General features: G+C 51.1%; 2 protein-coding genes across 2 annotated transcripts; both read right to left on the bottom strand.

The window, feature by feature from the left end:
• Nucleotides 1-1,991: 1,991 nt before the first annotated feature.
• On the bottom strand, nucleotides 1,992-4,592 carry LOC100906114 (eukaryotic translation initiation factor 5A). The gene is made up of 3 exons (XM_018638987.1): nucleotides 4,558-4,592; nucleotides 2,573-2,838; nucleotides 1,992-2,281 (listed from the first exon to the last, which is right to left on the bottom strand). Exons 2-3 carry the CDS (start codon nucleotides 2,798-2,800, stop codon nucleotides 2,081-2,083), a joined length of 429 nt encoding a protein of 142 aa, XP_018494503.1. The 5' UTR covers nucleotides 2,801-2,838; nucleotides 4,558-4,592; the 3' UTR covers nucleotides 1,992-2,080.
• A 4,933-nt stretch (nucleotides 4,593-9,525) lies between these two features.
• LOC100898170 (uncharacterized) lies at nucleotides 9,526-15,332 on the bottom strand. Its single transcript, XM_029111080.1, is given in 21 exon segments — nucleotides 9,526-9,924; nucleotides 10,044-10,209; nucleotides 10,295-10,373; nucleotides 10,459-10,997; nucleotides 11,107-11,248; nucleotides 11,338-11,414; nucleotides 11,524-11,673; nucleotides 11,765-11,942; nucleotides 12,019-12,197; nucleotides 12,333-12,470; nucleotides 12,542-12,713; nucleotides 12,715-12,760; nucleotides 12,863-13,058; nucleotides 13,202-13,396; nucleotides 13,513-13,657; nucleotides 13,754-13,949; nucleotides 14,033-14,192; nucleotides 14,320-14,482; nucleotides 14,573-14,825; nucleotides 14,923-15,088; nucleotides 15,165-15,332. Coding segments are annotated over 21 exon segments (3,747 nt in total). The 3' UTR covers nucleotides 9,526-9,685.
• Nucleotides 15,333-24,900: the final 9,568 nt, after the last annotated feature.

Here is a 24,900-nt window from a genome sequence, read left to right as displayed (position 1 = left end):
CACGACGACATTCGCAAAAATCCCATCCACTCCAGCCGATGGATTCTCAAAGAGCCCGAAATCTCCTCCTGGTTCGTTTCTTCGAAGCGGAAACAAGGAGCTGTGCTCCTCTCAATATTCTCAACAACTCGGTTCCTGTTTACTCTGGCATTAGGGTAGAAATCTGCGCTTGAGGTGAAGAAATCATTTAAGGCGTTGGCTCTGTTAGCATCACACACATCGGAAGAGCCCAACTTCACGTCAGAAGGGATGGTTGCGAGGTCATCTGATACATAATACATTCAATAAATGTGAATAACAGTACCCGGGACGTTAAACCTTGGCTGTGTGGATCAGCCCGAAAAAGTTTTTATAATACATTCAGCCTCTTGAGAGTCTGTCATGGACTATGCCCTCTCTCCACTGATTTCGTTATGCGAATAGTATTGTAACGGGGCTTCCTTTACGTGGGCTAGGCCCTGGTGGGATAGGGCTAAGAGCAAGGACGGCAGGTCTGGGAAACTGTGGGGCGGATGTCTCACCCGCAAGTTGCTGAGGTCGCGGGTCGTAGGTCGAAGGGACAGACGGGGCGTGATGGACTTGGGACGGGAGTTTTGGGCGAGGTTCCGGGAACCGTGGATTTCCGGGACGGCGAACGAAGGGCCAGGGGACACAAGGATAACACGAGTTGTCTGGGCAAAACCTCGCACGCAAGTTGTTGGGTCTCGCGTTGCGATCTCTTTTTATTCGGGTCTCCCTCTCTTAATTCTATTGCAATTCTATTGGCCCCCGACGCGCTCGACGGCCACGCCGCCGTTCGAGCTCGGCACCGTCCTCTGATATCGTATCTCACGCGCACACGTCGTTTTGTTACCCTTCCGCCTTCGTCCCGGGTTACCCTGCGCCGCCCGCGCTGCGGCACCAGGCTTCGACATTGAATTCCCAGCGCACATATCGTTTCCTTACAATCTCTCTTTTCCGCCTCGGTTTCGCTCCGGGATCGGCAGGGCGCACTACAACTATGCGCTCCCTAGATCTGCCGACCTCGGTTCCTGCCGGGGCCTCTGTTCCTGATTTCCAAATTCGACTAGCACTCTAGGTCTTCTCTCAGGGTTCTCTTTCCTCGACCGAATCTCCGTCACAGTATGATAGCCCGAGTTTTCACTCAGGAATGTTCGCCGCAGCGGTGCGCAGTCGCATGTCGCCCGAAGAAACTCTCTCCACTTCCATATACGGATTCAGGACGTACCTAGTCGATTTTTTCGTTGGATTTTTCCGATTCAACCAGCATGATGTCGGCCTACATCGTCGAACATTCGATAGAATCGTCCATCCGTAGAGTCCACCTTGTTAGGCCCCAAGATAAAATCACCATGGAAGGGCCTCCCAGACAGAAGATTCAAAGACTTCTGATACTGGCTCACCAGATGATTCTCTGATCTGCTTCGTATTTCGCACGCCGCTCTTATGTTTTAATCGCTCCCGTACCAGTCTCCTTCGGAATGCGCTAGAGCAGGGGTGTCGAATCCGTGGCCCTCGGGCCACATGAGGCCCGCGAGGTCTTTTTTTGTGGCCCGCCACTCTTGCCCCACTTACTCGGAGCCGACTGTTTCGGATGAGTGCTTGGAAATTGAATGAGATCGGTGGAATGAATACCTCCGTACAACCGAACAAACGAGTTTTCCCTCTATTCCCGGAGGCTGGGAATGCATTCTTTCATGGAAGATAGGCATACATTCTCATTTTAAATGAATGTAAATTCTTAATGTGGCCCGCGGGCACCTGCAGCGCTCGAACGTGGCCCGCCAAAAATTTAAGTCTGACACCCCTGCGCTAGAGAGTCCGGGTCCCTCCGGAGCCGGAATAGTCTCAGCGTGCATTTTCCTCATGCTAAGAAGCTTAAGCCATGACTCATGATGCTCGGCTCATAAAATATTGGATTAAATAGCGGATTAAATATTGGATTAATGGATCGGATGAATCTCAACGGGATTTGAATACCAATTACTCGTCGTTTATTGTTTCCGAATGGGATTCTTCCAATAAAGTCCGATTTTTCGTCAGGTGTACATCCCCTCTCGTTGTCCCCTCTCGGGGATTCTCAGGCACCCTCTCTACACGAGACGATCATCTCTTTCCCGTTGGCTGCCACGGTCGTTATGGTCAGAGTAGGCGTGTCCTTCTTGAGGTCCTCGCGTAGCCTGTTGGCCAAGTCCTCGTCGGAAGGCAGACGGATATCATCAATGACTGTACCCTCTTCGTTCATCATGCAGACGAACCCATCTCTACCGATGTCCACGAGCTGGAAAGAATTGCCTCCATTATCCTCAAGAGAGACAAGGGATACATATTTTGGATACTGCAGCTTCCGCGAGCGCACTCTTCGAAATAGTCGCCGGGAGCCACTCCCTGTCGGTCGAGATCTCAGAAGGATTCCGTGGCAACCATGGTACACAGTCCTCGTTTCTCATCGCAAGGAGCAGGCCATTGTCCTTCTAGTTCAAGGAGGGGCAAGAACCATCCGCTATGGCACGGTCGTGAGGATCACGATGGAAAGATGATTCTCTCGAGTATTAAATGCCAGCATGCTAACCTTGTAGTCCCTCCTTTTGATGTTCGGCACCTGGACGGTGTTCGTTGAAGGAATAACTTGCTCACACCTCTCGGAGTTGAAGATATCGGCACCGATTATATGGACATCGCCGGAATCCGATTGAGTCAGCTCAATGATCTTGCATGGACGACCATGGAGATTGACGAACCCGTCTTTGCAGAGGGAGGAACAAACCGTGATTTCACAGTAGCTTTCTTCATCAGCCATCTTCGAAGAGATATTCAACGACGAGCGAGAGGTGGCTTCTGCAAAAACAGCCTTGATTTGTATTTTTGATTTTTGATTTTTGATTTTTGATTTTTGATTTTTGATTTTTGATTTTTGATTTTTGATTTTTGATTTTTGATTTTTGATTTTTGATTTTTGATTTTTGATTTTTGATTTTTGATTTTTGATTTTTGATTTTTGATTTTTGATTTTTGATTTTTGATTTTTGATTTTTGATTTTTGATTTTTGATTTTTGATTTTTGATTCTTGATTTGATTATGCTTTCAGCGTTATAGTCCGCTTGGGCTGTTTGGGTGGTCCTCTCGTTCCATCACCTTTTCCTCGGGTTCGTATCGCGAGTCCTGAGGAAAACGTTGCTCCGAATTTCGGAGAGAAACGTCTGAGCAGCTTTCAGCCGACGCACTTCTGCCGACCGTTTCTTATCGCGCCGGTTGAGACGAAAGGGTCCGTCTTCTCGACATTCTCAACGTAGTCTTCGCCCATCAGAGTCGCCTATGAATTATCCTATCCCTCCCTCCGCTTGATGTCTTACGTAGACCAATTCGGACGAGAAGACTCGAGCGCGACGAGAGCTCGACGTAGACGGCTACGGGTCATGCTCGTGTCTTCTGAGGGGGTGCTCTCGTCTCGGCTTCCTTTCACTATCGATTATGGTCGATACTCTCGATTCTCGACCCGTCCTCGCGTCGCATCAAAAACAACTGAGGGAAGTAAATGGGCAAATCCCTGAGTTTCCACCCAGGGCTCCTCCGGAGATGCTATACGTTTCCAGAACAACAATTGCATCGCGGTCATACTAAACGAGCTCATCTTCACTTATTAATCTTTGTCACGGAACAACGAAACAACTTCCCTGGACATAACTCAGAACAATCAGGCTCGATTCCTAAACATAGAAAGTCGGCGCTCGAATCATATTGTGGTCCTTTGAAGGTACGCAGTAGAGCTCCGCCATCGTTCTATCTCACAGCGGTGACCTTGATCGGGCTCAAATGCGGAGATTACTAAAGAAGAACGATCTGGGGACTGGCAAATTGGCAGATATATCATCCGCGGGCTGAAGAGTGTGCGAAAAGCCTCGGACATAAGCCCGAACCCCGCGACACAGAGGCCGGCTGGATATTTCAAAGAAAATGCTCGATATTCCTAGCTCATCTGTTGTCTCTGTCTGAGTCTTGGGTATCGGAATGCGGCGTCATTAATGACCTTGATTGGCGCCGCGCAAGATGGCACTGCGTGACGTCACACGCGAGGATTTCAATGAGCTATTGCTGGACCCCGGGTCAAAGCTTCGCTGTTCGGCTCGGTAATTATGCTTAAGACTGCCAAGCGGATTCCGTAGCAAAATTTCGCGCCAATCGCACTTCTCTATCGAGCTTCTTCCACACATCAATAAGCGCACGCCCACAAGATTTTCGAACAGATCGGAATGTCGACCTGCTCTCAACACTCATCGAATTGTTCGCGCCCTGCCGAGGAGAGGAGGCTGAGCTCGGAAACTGCCATCCGGAAACACGAACACAAACGCGGCTAGCTTAGGAGCGAAAGACCTCCCCTTTAACGGTCGACCGCTTCCTTTCGCCACGGTTGACCGAATGCTCAATTTCGACGAAACTAATCACGAATCGCAGATCCCAGGCAGACACGGGGCACATTTGAAGAGAAGTATTCTGGAGAGAATATATAAGGAAACTCGATTAAAATATCTAATTCGGACGGATCCGGTAATGCTCACATGCGAATCTGGTTCTAGCCAAGTGCGAAACTTCCGGAAGCTCGCAATCAAGACCTCATTTAGACTTCCGCCGGATCGGGATGCTGTCGCATGTTGGGCTAGTGTCTCAGACAACGGCTCAAACTTCAGCGGAACTCCCCTGAAGATGTCGCATCTCGATAACTGGGAGGTGCTCGGATACCCTTGAGCATAGAATGGACTTCCATCCGGGGGACATCTTCGAATAAATAATCCAGCATGGTGCTTGTTTACATCTTCGAACGTGCGGCGATTCCCCGGTGCGTGAGCGATCCGGTTCTTCCCGTCGAAAGTCATGGGCAACGCTTGACACAGCGCGCCCGCTACTCGCCGCGGAGAAACCCAATGGAGTAATGAATGTGGAGCGCCTCAACGATGGTTGCAGGTTGCTGATGATCAGATGTTTTCTGTCGTCCTCCCATGAATACGATTTTGTCCTCTAGTGGCGGAGGCGGCCGATTAATACTACTTCCGTACTTCTATAAGCTTGGTTCGCGCCGAGATCCTCTCGGTTTCCACAAGGGTACCGTGATGAGCCCACATCAGCTGGAGCTGATCGTAGAGGTTCTTCTCCGGTCACGAGCAGCCGAATCAGCCGATACCGTGGGGCTTTCCATGAGAGGAGAGCCTCAGAGCGGGCGCTCTCTAGGGTGTCACAGAAGAACTTTCCGGGAAACTCCGAAGCGAAAACTCGCTTCGATTGTGACAAGGCTTCCCAGGATGCTCAGCCTTGGATACCTTGTGTTATATTCTGCTCTGATCTATGATCATCGTAGATACAAACGATACATTCGACTCCATGAGATACAAAGAATGGAGTTCTGGTTGACGTACACTTCTCAGCGAGAACCAGAACCTCAGCCATCTTTACCAATTCGCCGGATGACGAAAGGGGCATTTATGCGCTGCACCGACTCCTATTTCATTGTCTCTTCCCCTCGACATCGGATTCCGCAATATAGTTTGTGATCGGGGCCTGTGCGCGGTGATCTCATGCGGAGTATGTCAGAATGTGGGAAGCTAGGCTGTATGAACATTCTCTACCGATTCCGCGATAATCGGACGGGCGGAGGTACAAACACAGAATGCCTCGCCGCTATCATTCGAGGAGTCAATCCCATCACTTACTACTCTAAGATTCTGGGGTACTTAGATTCTGAACTGAGATTCTGAGGTACTGCCGAATACTAGCGCGACCGGCAGAACCTTAGAATCTTCCGAATCCAGACTGATACCATGAACAAATACCATCGCGGCGATTACTCGTGCTTCGAGCATGTGAAAGATGCCACATAACACATAACTCCCTGGAAGACTCTCGCACCAGGCTAGTCGAGAAGAGCGACACATCGAGACAGCCGGGAATTCCGGCCAAGCTGGAGGTACATCTCCATTATATGTATCACAGGCTGCGGGCTGGAAACAACACGATTTTTCAGAAGGCTCAACCCCTTCGACGAATTCCCGCAGCTTTAGTAACACAAAGTTGTTCTTCGCTTCTCTCCACTCCAGATGCTTTGCGCGCCTCCAGTCGCCCCGTAGCGCTCTTTCATCGTGTTTTCTTCCGGTGTCTCCAAAAATGTTGGACAACGATGCCGATGGGGCGGCGCCGTCCCGCGGCAGCGGTTCAAGGCCGTCCACTTGTTGAAGAACAGAATCCCTGGAGCTCTCGAACTGCTCCGAGAAGCTTCCGGTGAGTTGAGGCAGCTGGAGGGAGCATTCTGCTGTCGACACGAAACGCTGTAGACAAGAACTCATGAACTTGAAACGTGTATTGAATAGAAATGGCACGAAATCCGAGATGGGCATAACAGGGTGATTATGCGCCGTGTGGTCGTCGTCCCAAGCGATTCAGTCGTATCGCTTCAGTTGCATAACTGAGAAGTTTCCCCTGCACGAAACTCGGCTGTTGCGGGCGTTCGTCAAGCTTCATTAGAGTTTCCTCTCTCCTCTGAGACAATTTTTCGCTTACTCGCGTATATGTTTTCAAGATTCGGACTAATGGAATGGAATCCATGTCCCAAGTCTTGGAGTGGATGTCGAATTCTTTGTAACAGCGATGAGCGTACTTCGCTTCGAAAGTCTGGAATCTTTTCGCTGCTGGTCCGTTGTCATCTTCTAAGCATTGCGGGGCGTCCTCCGGGCTCATCCGCGCAAACAGCGCAGATTTCGGATCCTGTCGTATGTAGTTTGTTAAAGCCTAGGGAAGAGGAACAATATTCGTACGCTAAACGTCGACATCGTTTCCTGGATAACTCGACGGGCATGATGTTTGCCGCTAGAGAGTCCTCCGGCAGTATCGTATTGACCATGAGCTCTCTCGGTATATACGTGGTCTCTACTTCATAGTCAGACCAGAGCGATTCCGATAAGATTATGATGATTTCGGGTTTGTTCAGCGTTGCACCTTGACTGCTCCTCGAGATGCGTAGCGCAAGCTCGTTGTATTGATTGGACAAGAGAGAGGTTAGGAATAGTGCATCCATGAATTGATGAAGTTTGGGTACGTGACGAATCGTGCAAATGAGAAGCGTCAAGGAATCCGCTCCACTAGGTAGGTCGGATCGAGTCCGACCTACTTGAGTCCGTGCAAGCTTTAGGACGTGAAAAAAGTTGGAGATGACTCAGAAATCGTGGACCACAGCGCGACTGGAAAGTTGAGCCTGGAGGAAGCTAAACCACGGAAGCACCTCACGAATAGTTTTCGAGTGTTTTAAACTCTAATCGGCGCTCGCTTGATGGTGGATGCCAGTTTTGATAACTCCGCGATTGAATACGTCATACCCGAACATCGTCTGATCGGATAAGGTCTCCAGACCACCTCTGCTCTGATACAGGGTACCCTACGCATAATGAGCAGTGCGTCAATCAAGACGGAACTCTCAAGTGGAGCAGTCTGGGGACTCCGAGTTCTGGGGTCGGGTCGAGCCCTTGTCACCTTGGAGGAATCCATGAAGCTCTTCTTGCTCTAATCGAAGCTGTAGGTGTACGCAGATTGACTTCTCTGGGATTTGATAGATGTCAACTCCGATAATTTTATTTTGAAAAACGTCTCGAACATCAGATGACCTATTAGAGAGATTCCCCGAGGGGCGAATGGGCCGGCAATCACTCCACTGGATGAGGGAATAGGGTCAGTCCTCGATTCCATGATCCTTACGTGAGGAAAAATAGTGCAGATGGAAAACTCACTGCGAGTTGGCCAGAGATGGGATTCCCCGATTTGTATACAGAGCTGCGTTCCAGTCGATTCGGACCGCAAAGTCACAGGTGAACATCACTCCTGCGCTTTCGGCACTCACCAGTTCTTGAACTATTACCGCCATCGAATTGTCCAGCTCTCGACCGCACTGTTTATTGTGAGTATCAGCTAGAACGAGAATCTTGGTTTGAGAATTGATCCAATTCTTGCTCGAGAAATCGCCGAAGAGGAGAATCGATTCCCCACTCTTTCTGCGAAAAGATTGCATTCATCTCAATGGCGTTATAGGCGTCCCGCCACGAGCAGAGCGGGAGCTGCAGTTCGAGGTGACCGAGTTGACTCTGCCCGAAGCGCTTGAGTGTCGCGAGTTCCATCGTGCGCTGAGCGTGTCGGGGGAAAAGGGAATCTTTGGAGAGACTACCAGAATCGGAAGGAAAATATTGGGATGGGTTGTGATTTATGTGTCCACCTGGTCGATCGTCGCAATAAGATCGTCGATCAGGAGGTTTTCTGAGAATGGTTCTCCATTTTCCTCGCTACCGAGTCGGGAGAGTCCTTGCAGATCATCGCAACGTGCGAGCGAGCTATCGTTCGACCGCTCCGATGCCCGATGGTCTTCATGGACCGGAACGAGCTTCCCGAGCGGTGGAGAGTTTTCTAATTAATTACATACCTTTGTCACGCTCTGTCGAGCATCATCGTGACGGACTTCATGTGTTTCGTTCTTCTTTTTTCCCGAACAACACATTCCGCCAAGGACGGGGACGAGATGTTTGTACTGAACCCATACCTAGAGCAGCGCCGGCGGGAGCTCAGGCTTACTCAGTATATTGATGAAAATTATGAGAATAATCTAAATATTGAAAGTTGTAGTATACCTAATGAGAATATTGAAAAAGATGAAAAATAATGAAGATGACGAGACAATGAAGGAAATAAAAAATGGTTTCGAAACTCTCAACAATTAGGAAAATAATAAAAATCATGATGAAGATACCGACTTGATTATCAGCACGCTCAACTCGAATATAGTGATAGCGTCGGGGGCGAATTCTGGCCTGGACAGAGAATCAGTTTCTGGAGCCCCTTTGATTTGCCCGCTAGATGGTCTTCCACGGTCCCAGAAGCCTCATGATTGGTGATCAAGAACGTCAGCACGTACTACTAAAAGCTTCCAGCCCATGGCTCAACTGGAGAGCTCACCTCCTCCGCCGTTCCAACCGTAAGCAGGAGCATCCCGCGTCAAATCGTGAAACAATGCACAATGCAGAAGAGTCCACACCTGCTTGCAGTGAAATCTGTGAATCCCGCTTGGAAAAGAACGAGTGGCGGGCGTTCCGCGAGATCTTCCCGGATCGGCCCGACAAATTGAGGAGCTGGCAGCGGAGCACTTCGGCCTCCCCCAGCCCGACAGACGAACCACATCAGTGATCTATCGGATCGGCCAGCGTCTTCCCAGGCAGCTTGGACGAGTCATGCAAGCATGACGCGATTTGCGGGTTTTTGGTGTCTAATGAATGCGGGGAATCGAACGAGTTGCGACTCTGCTACTCCCATGCGCGCCCGGGGTCGCATCATCGGTGGACGGGTAAACGATTCGTAGACACTTTGCTCCCATCTCCCCGGGATACCCGCTGAGAGTTCGGTCCGGATTCGGGAGAGGATCGAATCTTGTCGATCTTTCTTGGAAAACAGTCCGGCCCTGTATAATCGTCAATTCGCTGGGAGCACTGCGCTTTGGAGACTTGTTTCCAGATGTTAAGGTTTATTGACAGGCGAAAAGGGGAGCTCCATCAGCTCTGAGAAGCTCCATTCCCCCATCGAGTTTTAGTATGGAAACATCGAAAATCATTGTGAGACGAATCTCCCAATTGATGATTGTTCACAGCCGCAGCTAGAGCTCTTCTGCTACAGCGGCAGCGAGGTAGTCGGGTCGAGTGTGTCTTCCGCTCCAGGAGGAGATTTGAACAAAATCCCTTTATTCGCATCCAAAGTCACGATCTCGCCCGATTCCACAAATGCGGTCACACCGGGGATTCCTACAATCGCTGGCAAACCGTATTCCCGGGCCACCACGGCCCCATGAGATAAGAGCCCGCCGATCTCGGTCACCACTCCGCCAAGCAGAGGGAAATACGGAGTCCAACCTGTAAACCCGTTTCCGTATTCAAATAGAGCGCTCCGATTTCACCAAAGTCACCCTACGATGCTTCACTCCAATCCACTCCAATCAATTCACTCCAGGATGTATCAGAGGATGTCTCACCCGTATCCGTCGCTCTTGTTATCAATATATCGCCTCTTTCGATAAGATGAGCCTCGGTGTAGAAGTCCTGGACGACCCGCGCAGGTCCAACCGCTATACCTTCGCTCACGGGGGTTCCTTCCAGACTTTGTGCATTCGGGTCGACTACTATGGTCGATGAGTCGATCTGTACGGATTCGAGTTTTCAGTCTGAATTGAGTCGAATTTTGAACATTCAAAATCATCCGATGTCTCTATTCCGTAGTACTTACGGGTTTCGGCATGCCGTACAGGAGGCATGGGAATCGCTCCTGGTCGAGTACACCGTGCAATTTCTGCCGTCGAATGACTCTAAAAATTGAAAAGAAAGTGTCATCCCGAGGCCGCCGGAGCGGTTTTAAATGTTCAAAACTCGATGAATGAATCTCCAACTCACTTCGGGATGGTTGACGTATCTCTCGACGTGATGAAACGGTATAGCTCGTCGCAAGTGAAGAAAAACACCAGCTCGGGATCGGCAAGTCTGCCTTCGTCCCGTAGGCGCTCTCCGACCCGCCGAATGGCTAGACGCAGCTTGTGAATGAGCTTGACGACGCCGGACTTGGCTGTTTCTCGCATGAAGACCGCATATTGAGCTTTTTTGATGAAGTAGTTAAGAATTTTCCTCTTCATGAAACCCGGTCGTTTCGGAAGCTGGTCGACGGTCATGCCGTGTTCTTCTATTTTGTGAGTGACTTGCTCGACACTCCTCACGTTCAGCTGCAGTGTTTTGATCAGCGGCATCGGGTCAAGGTCCCAGGTCTTGGCAAGGATGTCGAACTCTTTGTAAGAGCGGTGCGCGTTTTTCGCTCTGAAGTTTCGGAATTCCTTGGCGGGCTCACTGTCGTCACTCTCGAGCCATACCAGAGCTTCTTCCGGAGTCAAAGACGCAAAACGGTCAGCGGAGGGGCTATTCTTGAACGACTCCGCCAGAGCCTGAAAATCGATGGTGGGATGCAATCACTGCTGATTCATGATCCTGAGCTGGCCCTCTCTCTCTGAGGTGATCGCCATACGGTCGCTCTTCGAACACCCCATCTATTACCGTCAACTCCTTGGGGATTTGTACGCTCTCGACTTCGTAGTCTGAACGGAGCAGTCTCGATAGGAGAATCATCAGTTCAGGTGTAATACGTTCTTCGCCTTGACTACTTTTGAGTAAATTCAATGACATGACGTTGTATAAGCTGACAACAGTCGCCGTCGACGTCATGGGTACAAGTGATTCTCTGAACCGCGGTATGAGTCGTAGGGCTTCGAGAAACAAAGTCAGGGCGTCCCCCCTGTCGCCAAGTCAATTTTATCCATTTCCGTCTTGGCGTGTCGCAGTTTCGCCTCGATACCGCGTATCTCCTATTTGGAATGAGAAGGCTCTTTTGAAACGTCGACATGATGCTATAGTCTATGATACGCTGTAGTCTGCTCGGGGGTTCCTGCAAGGGCTTGAAGCGTGGCAACTCACTTTGAAAACGAAAGGAATCATAGCGAAGCCGAGCGATGAGTTCTTCTCGTGTAGAATTCCTTTCTTCAGGGCTTCTTCCTCGCTGATATCGTAACCGAACATGGTCACAGCCACGGCTCCAGTGGATGCTTTACTCTGCATCATGGGATTCTTGGAAGAGATTCGATCCTGAGTATCCGTCATCATTCGCGGCTTGGATTGATATGCAGACATCAGAGATCTGATATGCGTGAAGAATCACCTTTGAATAATTCATGAAACACTTCTTGCCGCAGATAGAGAGCTGTTGGTAAGAGAATTGACTCTGATCGATCTCGATAGCCTTCAACTCCGCGAACTTGACTCTGCAGATCGTGTCCCAGCACAATTGGGAGAACGTGGTAATTCCTAACGGTGAGAAAACGCCCGGCATGACCTCACTGAAACCAGGTGATGGGTTCATGAGTTACACCAGCCTTGCACCAGTCGCGGAAGTCGATCGATGACCTGACTCACTCAAAGTTGGCGCGGGACAATATCTCCCGATTTGTATAGAAGCCCGTATTCAGATCGTGTCTGAGCTCATAGTCGCTTTCTTTCAGGAAAGAAGTCACAGGACGACATTGGAGTAGGAATATTTTTCCTCCGACGACAGCCCATTCGATGTCTTTTGGAGTATTCGTTACATCTGACACCTGGAAAATTTCAACATCGGAGCTCGTTGCCCCCATGACCACAAAAATATCAACGGGATAGAGCTCAGTGAGCAGAGGTCGTATGAATAGCTTATATGAGAAGAGAAGCGATGAAGAACGTCGCTAGGTACCAACATCTCGGCCAATGCAAGCCAGCTCCACGGCGCTTGCTTCGTCCAAACAGAAAGTTCCGGCCCGCTCTTCATCGATGGTTTCCTGTTCTGTACCACTCCCGGACTCGGACTCGACGATAATGAGGTCTTTTTTCCCGCACTGTAAAAGGTCTTGACGGTCGGTATCAGTCTGCTCGAGTCAGCTTGGGAGATATTAGTAGTTCAGCTCACCGTCTTCGTACGCAAGAAAATCTGGTCTCCTCGACGTTGTAGAATATACGTGTCCGGATCCGAAGAAGCGGAAACCACTGACTCTCCGAGGCCGAAGTTGGCAGTGATTAGAATATCCGATGGATCCGATGTTACGGGATTGCAAGTGAACATGACCCCGGCACTCATCACCCATCAGTCCACTCAATTCAAGACCGTGCTGTCGCTTGTAGTTCACGGCTGGAATTCCGAAGTTTCACTCTCGAGTCCACGGCGCCGTTCGCTTCAATGCTACCAGAGGAATTCCCAGTGGTAAGATCACCACCATATAGCAGTGAATACCTGTCAGGGAGAACTGCGAAGCCCAACATTTGACAACGCATGCCGCGATTTCTCGTTCGCCTTCGACCCCTAAGAACGTCGACATTTGTCCCGCCGCAGACATCCCTTCCGAATCTTCACCGATCGCAGAAGATCTAACCGCGAATCGCCTCGAGTCCCATTCGCTCCCGAAAGTCTCCCGACATTTCCTCGAAAGCTGGGGATGAAATCGTTCATGGACTCATCGATCCCTGGTACGAGTAATTCCTTCCAATAGATGATGCTGTCACTCCGGGAATGAATAATAATTAATGAATGCGTTCCGGGGGCGATTCGACGGCTACGTAACCACGAGCTGACCTGGAGGAGGATCGAATCCGGCAGACGCGATCCGGCGATTTTCGACACACATGTCTCCGATGCCAGTTTGAGTCCCTCCATATCCGCTCCCTTTGAGTTTTGGAGAAAATCCTCTATCGCCTTCTGAACTTCGGGCAATTGGCTAAATACTGTGTAGGCGTTCGTGGTCAGGACGACAGCGGGCGGAACGGTGAACTGCAATCGGAAATTCCTCGCTTGGCGCGGCTGCTGTACGGGAGGGCAAGGGAATTCGAGGAGGATGAATACCTCCATCACAGAGACGATGAATCCATGGAAACAGAGCCTCCTACCGTCTTGAGCCTCGTTGAGAGATCAGTGAGCACGGCCAACGAGCTTCCTTTACCTCCGCTGAGCTCCGGGTTCTTACAGGCGACATCCAACGTGCTCAAGAATAAGTCGCTGTTCGTCTCTGAGGGGAAATTCAAGAGCGCAAACCTGTGATTGAGAGCGCTCAGGTCAAATCGGTATGGCGTGCATTCGGAATATTCTTGCTTGAGCTAAACAGGAGTTGGGCACCATTCAGATACTCACAGCTGCAATTTATTCTCAGGCAGTCTATGAGCTCCGCGAAGCGTGAAGACCGTGCTCAACATTCTGTGCGTTTCTCCCGAAACCTTGAGTTCCCCGGCTCGCTTTCCGAGGAGCCACGGTTCTTTCTCAGTCGAATTCAATGTACTAATGTCGGTCGTCTTCGGAGCGTTTAGGAAGAATTCATGGGGTACATCTCCTAAGATTGCGGTCAGAATAAAGGAGCGTGCCAATTCGAATGTGAGTGATCCGAACGGAGCGTTCAACGTCGACGTGACTCACTGATATTCATCGAAAGCGATTCTTCCCGCTGAGCCGGAAGCTTGTTCTCCTCAATCGATCTCCAGTGTCCTTTGCGTATAGGCTGTACAAAATGCCGCGGATTGCTACCGTAACCGTGAGCTCCCTCCGCTATCTTGAGAGCCGTGAAAGTTGTACCGTTCTGAGGAGTTCGACGAACCGTAGGAACTGGACCTCCGTCCGGTAGGATGTCATTTTTTGCACATCAAGATCTCCGTGCCTTCTCTGATCATTTCTCCGTAAGATTTCCGCTAAGAAGAGGGGCTCACCTCCGCGTACCCAACGTGAATCTCGATATTCTGAAGGAGTCTTGAGCTGCCGAAGAATTTCAGTCTCGAACCAAAAAGCATGAAATCTTGTCTCTGCCCGTCCAAGAAAATTTCAGCGAAGAGCGTGACCGGTTGCAAGATGGCCTGGCAAGCACTGGTGCATCTGGGAAGGTCGTCAGCGGAGAAAGATTTAGAAACGAATGGTCGACGCTCAATAGATGTCCTCTCCGAGATCTCCCGTCAGATTTCTCACTTCGATATTTCCGTCTTGGCACTCTCGATGCCCTCCTGACTTGAAAACGCTCTCGCGAGGAATGAGCCTTGAATTTGCTTCGGAAGCTCGAACGTGTGTCCACTCATTGCCAGCTGCGCACCGAATCGGACATGCACGGTAGATCGGGGATCTGCCCCGTCCAAATCTTCCATGACCGTGTTCACTGCCACGCGCCAACGTCTCATGGGTGCGTTGCACTCTAGACGAACGCCAGCGGCACTGTACGCGTGACCTTGAAGACAATTTTCGTTCACTCAGACGCCTCCGAGGCACATGGAGCAACAATTCTGAGAAATATGATTGCCGTTCGACGGCTCACTCTTACTCACCGTCGCTGTTGTCTCTGTATACAGCTTCCCGTAAGATGAGACGACGGTCATTGATTTCGAGGTAGACCCATGTAATCGCGACTCGGGGCTCGAGTCTCTCGAAGAAAATCTCTATTTGTGTTCCGGATGATGGATCGCACGCATACCAATGGAGCCAATCTTGTCTCTTCAGAATATCAATTTCTGATTTATATTGACTTTTCGAAAGGAAGTCAACACTCATGGATATCGATCATCCATACCTCTGTGAGCAGCTCCAGTGGAGAATCCAGAGCCCATTCTTTCTCTGAATATATAGCGTTCATCTTGATGGGGTCCTCTGTTTCCTCCCACGTGAAAACTGGCAGCTCTAGATCCATCTTCTCCAACTGAGCTCCTGCGAAACGTTCCAGCGCCTTCAAGGGCGACATCTGTCGAAAATTGTGTTCTTGAGTCCAACTTGACCCCCAATGCAATCAAATGGGGGAGATCGCACCATTTCTGCTCTCGCCCTGTAGTGATTCTCCCTTTTCGTACGGCACCTCAAGCTCGCATCGGCCTCAACCATCAGTCCAGATCGATTCTCGTGGCGAACAGTGCGTGGTGGTCCCCATATGGCTGAACCACTCGCTCTGCAGACTCAATCCCGATTTTCGGCGCCTAAGAACCGCGGGGTTACGATAAGCATTCTCTTCCCGGTTCAAGTAAACAAGTGAATACGTCCGAGAAACCTCTCCCTCAATCTGATCTGGATGGCGATGTCTTCTGCCCTTCAGATATGCGACGGATACTCGCCCGGGCAATGGATCGGATACATCAATGATATTTCCTCGACATGCGTATTTTGCAAATAACACTCCCATTCTTGGAATTCATCTGTCGCTGAGAATTTCGTATTCAGACTTCCCTCCGAATGTCGACTTGACGTGTTCCCCGCCGAAGAGACCGAGGAACTCGCCAATTAACATCGATCATCGAGGCTGTTGACAGATCGCGCGCGCATCTTCGCGGCGAATATCGAGTACGCCCGAAGCGTCCAAGGTCTAGTCGATGATATTGTTCGCCTCGATCAGCTTGAGCTCGGTAGAACGTTGCAGTTCACTGAATCTTTTGGGTCGGCTCGATATCACCCAGCGGTCGGAGATTCAAGTGCGGACCATTGTTTAGGGAAGACGCCACATATATACTTCCAGAGACTGCCCTTCAAGATTTCTCTTGAGCAATTCACTTCGGCAAATCTGGTATGGATATATGATGGCACTACGACCGCACCATTCGGGAACGATAGCTTGAAGTACTAAATCCAAGCTCATCTCGATACCTTCTGAGAACACTCTTCGAATTCGCATCCTCCACGGCAAGACATGTGGCCCTGTGGTGACATGTGGAACTCAGATCTATTAACTCGGACCACTCAAGTCTGCGGGATGAACACATCGACAGTAGATCGGTTGGACTTTGAACTGATTTCAAGGCATGGCATCTCTCCCGCCATCAACGGAGAAGGATGTGTCTGCTCCTCTCCGAACACTTCCCCATGGTGCGCGGAGTGAAGGCGCCCATATATTCTGTGGCGTCCGAAACGACCGGAAGCGAGCTCACCTCGGATGAGTTAATGCGATTTACAACCGCCGGTCGAGAAATCGCTGTCACAACTCATTCGAAATCCGATTCCGTAGACTGCGGAGTGCGTCCGTCCAGGCTTTGGCTCGTCGCGTGTTGGGGAGAGAGCCGATCTTGGTGGGAGGAGAAACGCGCTGACCGTGCTCCTACCCTCGCCGGACTGAATCGAGTATTGCTTCGTCCGTGCCTTGCGCGATCGCATCGAGTTTTTAGTTCCAAGGTTGTGATGTCTCTCCGGAAAATCGACCCGGAAAAAAACAAGAAGCCGTCGCCAATACCATCCGCCCGCTGGGTTTTGGTGTTCGGAGCGCTTTTTAGAGAGGTCTTGTCTGTTTCCACTCGATAATTCGTGAAGAAAGCGTTGTACGGCGACGGCTGGGGTCCCTGGGATTCCTTAAGTTAATAAATAGTGTGTGTTAAATCGAGCGTACGAGAGACGGATTCTAGCGATCACAACTCCCCGAGTTCGGTTCCGAGATCGTTCCGGCGATAGAAAGTTAGAACACCAGCGCTTGACTGACGAGACACCCTCGACCGAGAGTACATCACAACTGACTTTTATTGAGAATGAGAGCGATTCGGCATCGCCGAGGGAGAGTATTCGTAGCGGACGACACCGCGTCGGATAAGAGCCATGATAGACTGATATCTAGGAGATTCCCAGCAATATTACAACGGAATTTAACAGTGTGTCTGATCCCCGATTCCGACAGCGATTCCATCAGTAAGGACTTCTTTTTCGGAGGCCGATGATCATTTGACGATATCGTCCAGGGCTCGGATAGCCTCCGCTCCAAACATCTCGCAGAGCAGGGAACGTGACCCAGGTAGCGCTCCTTCAAAGCTTGCCGCGACAATTTATTCGCCACCCTCCGCAGGTCTCGACCGTCTCTCATCGAGGCGGGGGCTTTCAAGGAGCGATACATTTGACGCTCGAGTTCCCAGAATGGCTCGCAAAACTTCCTCTAACAGGAATCCCGAGCGTTTCTCACGTCAGGTTCCGGAGACGAGAGAAGAGATTCGAGAGGAGCGGGGAGCTTTCGGTGACGATTCGGTCAGGAGACCCGACGCGTGGACTATTCTCCTATTAATCATCTAATACTTTCTTGCGAGCTAGACGACAGAGACACAAGAGGGTCAACGCGTCTCACACTCGAGTTCCGCGCTCGGATAGAACTAAATGAGTGTCTGAGAGCTGCCGAAGGCCGAACGCGACCTGAAGACTGGGCTGCGGAAGCTTCTTATCGAGACTCCGTGCGGGCAAGACACCAAGAGAGAGCATCTGGGCAGCTGACCAATGACACCACCAAAGGCTCCCGACGAGTGAAGCTCCTAGTAAAATGATATAGGTAGGTCGCTCCGATATGATGATGTGATTCTCAGCTGGAGGTTCCACGAGTCGAGCGAAGGCCGCCGACAGCCTCAGTGGACCATTGCCCGCTTGGAGGGACCAGAAGTACGAGTTCAATCTCTCCTTGGCAAATCAAACGCCGGAATCAGGTGGCTTCCCCGGTCCCATCGAGAGATCAGCTGATATCACCGAAAAAGGAATCATTATTTCATCTACGAGATGCCAAACGATCCTTGTCATGACCCGATAGCACACTCCATGAAGACGAATCTAGCATTTCTAAAGCCAGATCACAGCTGCTTGTCAGCTCCCGAGAGGGATAATCTCGGCTTGTTCCCAGTGTCTCACTCGCTTTTTTTGGCGTCGAATATCTTGTGCCCGGCTGCTCTACCGCCAAGATCCAGTGACCTCTGAACGCCGAACCTCAAGGCGCCGTTTTCTCGAAAAGCTCCCTGTTCCGTCCAACAGTGTCCTTCTCAGCAGCTCACTGCCGCCGGGGACTCTCTCGCTCTCGAAGTGCGGAGCGCCTCCAGCTCATCTCTATGCAAGTCTGCGTAGGGAAGTCACCTACCCTCTGCTCAGATACAAATGTAATGATTGCGCTGCTTTTTGCTTGCGGGCTTGCCCCCAACTTCTTCTTGATGAATCAAGTCCGGATGGGATATGAGCCCGTCCACAGCCGACCCCCGAGCCCTAGCGGCAAGGCTTCACGGCGCGCGACTTCCAGGCACCTCGAGAGAGTCTCGGATTGCCATAAATCCATCTGTCGCCACTCTTCATCGGGGCCGTCGTTCGCAGACCGGAATATCCGGGTGAAATCCATCAACGTCATGATCGCATCTATCATCTCGGGCTTTCCAAGTGAGCTGAAATCAATCTGGAGGGCCTTTCGTGCAGCCCTCAATTTCGGCTCCGACCAATGCTCGGGATAGTTTTCTTCACCGTCTCGCATATCTCCCATTCTCCCGGAACCCGAGGTTTCGAGGAGATCGGTCTTCTCATGGTCAGTCTCTGATATTCAGCTTCATCCGAGTGCGCGGGAGATCACGAGCATTGCTCTATACCAAGGAAATCAACGAGACTCGACCTACCCGCGGAATCAGCTTCGGAAGGAGGGGCAGAGGAAGATCACTCCGACTGAATTCGGATGGTCAAGGTCCCGATTTCCTTCCACAGCGGTATCCGCATAGAGCCTTAGCTCCCTGAGGAGAAGGAGGCCTTCCCTGCTAATGACACCATTGTTCCCGCTCTGAGGGTTTTCTCTCAATTTGTCCACTCGCTAGCCACTGCTATGGTGACAAAAAGGATGGTGGGCCCGGCGGTCCTTCCGAATTCGAGTAAATAAACAAGTTTCAACGCTTGGGGGCTCATGAAAAAGAACGAAATGGGGAGAGGACATGGAAGAGGCGCGGGGAACAACATTGTCATTGTGTGGGTGACGGGTAATTAGTCGATCCGCCGCTGACTCAAAGCAGTCGGCCATCCCCATGCAACCCTGGAAGCTTGCTCGGTAAGCACCAAGAACGACAACAGTGGAGCAGCTGCTGGGAGCAGCTGCAAGGGCGGACACCTTGACGGCCCAGACACATCCATTCCCGTTGTTTTTTCTCGCGTTTTTCCTCCCTCAGTACTGCGTGCTGATCATACTTACAAGGAACAAAGCATTGACGACGTAGCCTGCAACAGAGCGAAACTGACACGAACGTCCGGCTCTGGTTCATGTCGACAACCAAATTTATGACCGAGTTGTACCTCGACTGAAACCTTCACCGCCCGGACCCCCAAACCCACTCGATCAACAGTCGTCGCTGAGATCCCCTAATTGTCGGCTGTGCGTAATCCGTGAGGGGAATTCGTGATTCATCTCTGAATAATTCACTCATCGTGTACCGTCCCGAGACGTGCTCGACTCGACGAGAGCGAAGACAGCGAAAAAAGTATGAAGCTGTCCTGCAATGATAAATATCGAAATGGTTGACGATTCGAGGGAGGATCTCGTCCGCAGGATGCCGCGTTCCTATCGGCGCTCCAAGTTCTTGTTGAAGGAAGTCAGGAAGACCGATGGTGGCCGCTGGAGATCCCGAAGAGAGCTCTTAGGGAAGGCCTGCAAACGGGACTTCGATGAGACAATTCTGTCGCGGAAAAAAATCCTGCTCTTGTGCTCCGGAACCTCCTGGAATCGTCCTCACGTGATGCTTCGGAAGGAAACCTCAGCTCTTGGGAGCTGTCTCTTTCAGAAACCGGGAAGTTTCTTGATCGGCTAGGTACCAAGAGCGTTGGAACCCCTCGTCGGTGAGACCTGACCCTCGAAGACGCCCATATCTATGCATGGAAAACCAAGTCGACATCAAGACGATTGCGTAGGATATCGGAGCAGTGCACGGGCGCAATCGAGGCCGGGCAGTTCACCATGAGAGTTTACCATCGATATCTGGCGTCGCTCCCTCACCATGTGCCGCTGATTTTCGAGAGGCAGATCTCGAAGCGCTGGGCTGATTCTCTGGTCCGTCACCTCATCTTTTTGTATTCCATCGGTGGCGTCTCGGTCGTTTTGTGATGCTCACATTTGATTGCCCGGAATCCGTCGAGAAGTTGAATGGAAAAGTTAACTCCACGAGATGCGATCACGTCGTGTGGAAAATTTTAATTTGTGCCGCATGCTGCATCACAAAAGAATCACGCAGAGAAAAGAAAACAGCCAGCGACGAGGACGAATGTTGCTGCTGCTGCCACCGTTGCCATTTACAAATGCAGATGAGCCGCGAGAAGTCCGCCGCTTCCTGTCTGCAGCTCTTCACAAGCGGAGAGAATAAGGACGGCCGCAAGAACGAATGCACACGCGCGCGATCCCCACTCATACGAGTTTCGAGTTGAAAGATTCCCATGGGGCGCTCCGAATATTTGTTCGAGAGCTTTTCCCTCCCACATCATCCTTGACTTCCGATACATGCGGACGTGCCAGATTTTCCTCGAGATCCCGGAAGAGTCGACTTTTCTCCTCGAGCTCACGGAAGCGACGACTTCTCCGGCATTATTCAAGCGGACTGTACATTTTTCATTTCCAGTTCGCCTCGTAATCCTCGAGGTATCCTGCTCGATCAAGCGTTCCGATATGCGTTTCGAAATCTACGCTCGGCGAAAGCGGACGACACTCGTGCTGTTTCACGCAATCACGCCGACCACAATAGACAACTTCTTCAATTCTATCAGGGACAATTTTTCAACGTGGACCCTTATCACGAAACTCGCGTCGTTCCCCGGTTCCGCTGGTGGGCTGTTTGTGCTCTAAGATGTACCGATGTGCTTGTTGTGGTGAAAAGCGACGGGACAAATTGTATCTTATCGGCTCTAAATGCCCGCGAGGCTCTGGCGCCTCCGTCTCGGGAGCGGTTTTCAGCAGCAGGCAAGCTAGCGAGAGGTCCAGCAAGAAGAAGCAGGAGGATGGAGGCTCTCCGGGAGGGATCCGCATTACTCAATACAGAATCCATTCGATGCGTGGATGTGACACAGCGATTGAGAGTATACACGTCGCGACCACATGGACATTGCGTCCTGTCGACGTCAAATTAGACGGTGACAACATTCGACCTATCTTTTCAAATAGGAGCTAAATCGGAGGATTACGTCTACGAGCCTACTGGGATTGGTGCTCGCTCATCCATCGGTCCGTCCTTTCTCCAAGCGTCGAGCGACTGAGCAAGCGACTGACTGACCAACCAACCGACAAACCAACCGACCCACCGACGGACTGAGTGAGCGGACGAGTGGGCGCGGGAGCGGCCGGGTCTTGATTAGCCAGCGACTGAGAGAAGTCCAGACAGGCGTGACAGCTCCTCCAAGAGATTGCCTTCAGCTAAATAATCCAGTAAGATCTCTTCCTCCCTCTTCCCCTCCCGTCCTTTCGGACGTCCGTTAACGACTCACTATTCCGCGGACTCCGTCACGTGCACTACGACAATCCTGGATATCCAGGGTGATCAATAAATCCTGATGTGAGCGAAACCGGTTCCAACTTTGCCTGCGGCCACTTCAAGTGGAAAGACTCGTCTGAGTGAGCGCGACAGCGTCGTTCCATCCCTGATATAACGGACCTCGTTGACCTGCACTCGATTCGTCGCAGACGATCCGGGAAGTCGAGAGAATGTAGAGGTCCAAGGGTACAACAATATCGAGCGATTTTCTCGCTGACACCTTTTCCCTCAAAAACATGCACTGGTCTGGAGTTGGGACTGCGCCTTTGTTGCGACGGGTTTCAGACGGAATGAGTAAGACCAGACGATACTATGCCTTCGTATACGGGGAGCTGAGGCTCCATCTGAGGAGTATCCCGGTGTCGGTAAACAACTTGCACTACGGCTTGGTTTGCTACGAGTGTTTTCCGGACTGTTTGCCACACTTTCTTCAAGAGAACATTGGCGCGTCAGCACTGTGAGCCCGCCCTGTCCGAAAACGGAGTTTTCCTACGCTGACAATTCGGATTTTCGGTTCAGCAGACCTGGAATGTATCATGTTTCCCCGGAAGACTGCCTCGCTTACTACGAACGATCCACGCGGGAACCTCAGATTCCAAGTCTCTACACATTCTTCGTTGGCTGCGTCCGCTTCCCTTCCCCACAGCGGAAACACCCAGACGGTGTCTGAGCGTGTTCAAGGATTCCTTCAGGTGAAGCGACAGCGGAGGACAACACACTGTGGGTTGCGGAAAAAAAAGATACTCCCGCTTTTCGGTCGGCAGACAGCCTTTGGGATGCAGGCGGATTCTGCGCTCCATTCTTTCGTAAAGGGCGACAGTCTGGAAAAACCTCCTTCGAATCGTCGAGAGCGGTTCATATTGAGACATGATGGAAAGTGAAGCCCAGGATCAACGTCGTTCATTGAACCGGGAGCTCTCCCGGGGCGATCCCGTGGGGGTTTTAAGTCGAAGTGGAACGTTTTTGAGCTTGAGCAGAGTACTTATTCAGCTCTCACATTCTGGAAGCGCTTATCTTCGGGAGCGAATGATTCCAGTGCCTCGCGAGTGGGTTTCGATTCTCAGGGAATCAGACGATTATCCCCCCTCACATCAAAAGATTCTGGAATGCTCTCTCGGAAATGCTCCACCGAGAACGATGGGATTCCCAGACTTCTGGGGAAGCATATGGAATTCCTCTCGCGCGGTGCCGAAGGTAGAGCTTTCGGAGACGAGCCGAAAGGCTGCCTATACCCTCTCTCGTTCTCCGCTCCGACGGAGCTCCATTCAGAGTCCGATAATATAGTTCGTCGCCGGCGAACGAGAGTCAGAACTTCGCCTTCTCGGCATTTTGAGCTTTTTTGCCATCGCTGGCCCAATAAGCGGATCCATCCGGCACGCGAGCGGGGGACGACGGACGGGTGGGTGAGGTCTTTCATCGAGGAAAATGGCAAGAGATCTCTGGTTCGCTTTCTCCGCTGATCCGTCTGAACATCGTAGCGGCAGCCCCTGGCTCAAGGGAGCGAACGAGGAGGCCAATTTGCCCTCGTTCTTCCCATCTCGCACGAGTTTGCGTCTCGCAGGGCGGATTTTTTTTCTGCGAAGTAAATCCGACGCCTTCACAGAAGCAGCATAACAAGTCCGATACGGAGCGAATGAGATGACTCCCACTTCCTCAAAACTGGATGCATTGGTCAGACTCTACCGAACTCCTTCGCTTCCGACACATCGCTGGATTCCAGAGATTTCGAAGACACTTTGATATGATTCGTGTTTTCGTGGTGTTCGTTTTGGGTCACACCGAGGGGGGGGGTCGAGTGGGTTCGATAACGCGGTTCTGGGGCGAAGCACGCGACTTGTCTGACGGTACATTTATCATTACACCTCGGAATGATTCAGTCCTAGTTGTCAGCAGAGCTCCGCATCCGCCGCTCTGGGCAACCATTCGGCGCAGCCTCCAGTCACTCATTCAGCGAGAAGGCCGAAATGAGCAAGCTCGCTTCGTGGGTCTCAACGTGCTGCTACTGTACGAATGCGTACGTGACCACGCAGTCCAATGGCTACGCGACTCGGACGAAGCAAGGAACGACTCCATCTAGCCTCTGACCATCCCGACAAGCCAAACACGCACTTCTATTTGGATCTAACATGCCTGCAGTTTAATCAACGTGATTTTCATTAACGATTTTATGCAGTCAGCCCCGATGGAGCTGATGATAGTCGCAGTTATCGCGCGTGACGATCATTGTTTGAATAAACTGGACCCGTCCCACACCGCCAAAAGCCTCGTGGAAAGCCGACAGGACCCGGAGGCTTGCGCGTCTGAGTGAACCAGGTTTCCGCGGCCCGAGATTGGAGGTCGTTTCTCCCTGGGAGACTTTCGCATTCAGTCGCCGCACTCCCAAATTCCGTTTGGTGCTTCCAGCCTCGTCAGCAAACCGAAAGGGTTGAGAAAGCTCTGCCACTCTGGGAATTTCACTCCATTTGAGTTCTGCTTCATCTCGTCTCTCCTGCACGAATCAATTCAGAAGAGAGCGGCAAGAACGAGGGACCTGACCAAACCGAAGGGTGCGCAGGGAGTTTGCGAGGCTTGTACTCTTTTCGAAACTCCTCGGAATCGTGTTTTCTGTGCACAAGGAACGAATTATCGACTTCTTGCCCGACCATCCACGTTCGGGCAGTTATTCCCTACCAATTCGAATCGGAGCGAACGGTAACCACGATGAGCAGAAGGGCGAGCATGGGAACCTCTCCGTGGAGGAGGAGAAGCAGGCGTTCCATCAACGCCGTCCCGCATCAACACCCGCATCGGGAACAGCAGGTACAAAACCACAAGGTGCTGCGTTCCCGCAAGCCCCAATGCAATTTTCCACTCAAACAAAACAAAAGCAAACGCTCAAGTGGAGGAAGTCGATGAATCGGAAAAACCGATAGACGACCGCGTGGGTCTCTCCTTGAGCTTTTCACTCACGTTAAAGGGAAGAAAAAACCCGAATCCGGAAAATGATGCAGCATTCTGCGATCATCGTTCTGGGAGAGAGTAGCTTCCATCCTGACGGTACCTGGGAGGCTCTGC

This window comes from Galendromus occidentalis, unplaced genomic scaffold (genome assembly GCF_000255335.2).
Source record: "Galendromus occidentalis unplaced genomic scaffold, Mocc_1.1 scf7180000077231, whole genome shotgun sequence".
Taxonomy (NCBI): Eukaryota; Metazoa; Arthropoda; class Arachnida; order Mesostigmata; family Phytoseiidae; genus Galendromus; species Galendromus occidentalis.
This window is presented reverse-complemented; position numbering and strand designations above follow the sequence as displayed.

What these genes read in the sequence shown, in the direction of transcription:
- LOC100906114 (XM_018638987.1), bottom strand. Translation starts at nt 2,800, where the DNA reads ATGGCTGATGAAGAAAGCTACTGTGAAATCACGGTTTGTTCCTCCCTC. An exon ending in TCAAAAGGAGGGACTACAAG is followed by an intron (nt 2,282 to 2,572) that starts GTTAGCATGCTG and finishes AATTCTTTCCAG; the next exon opens with CTCGTGGACATCGGTAGAGA.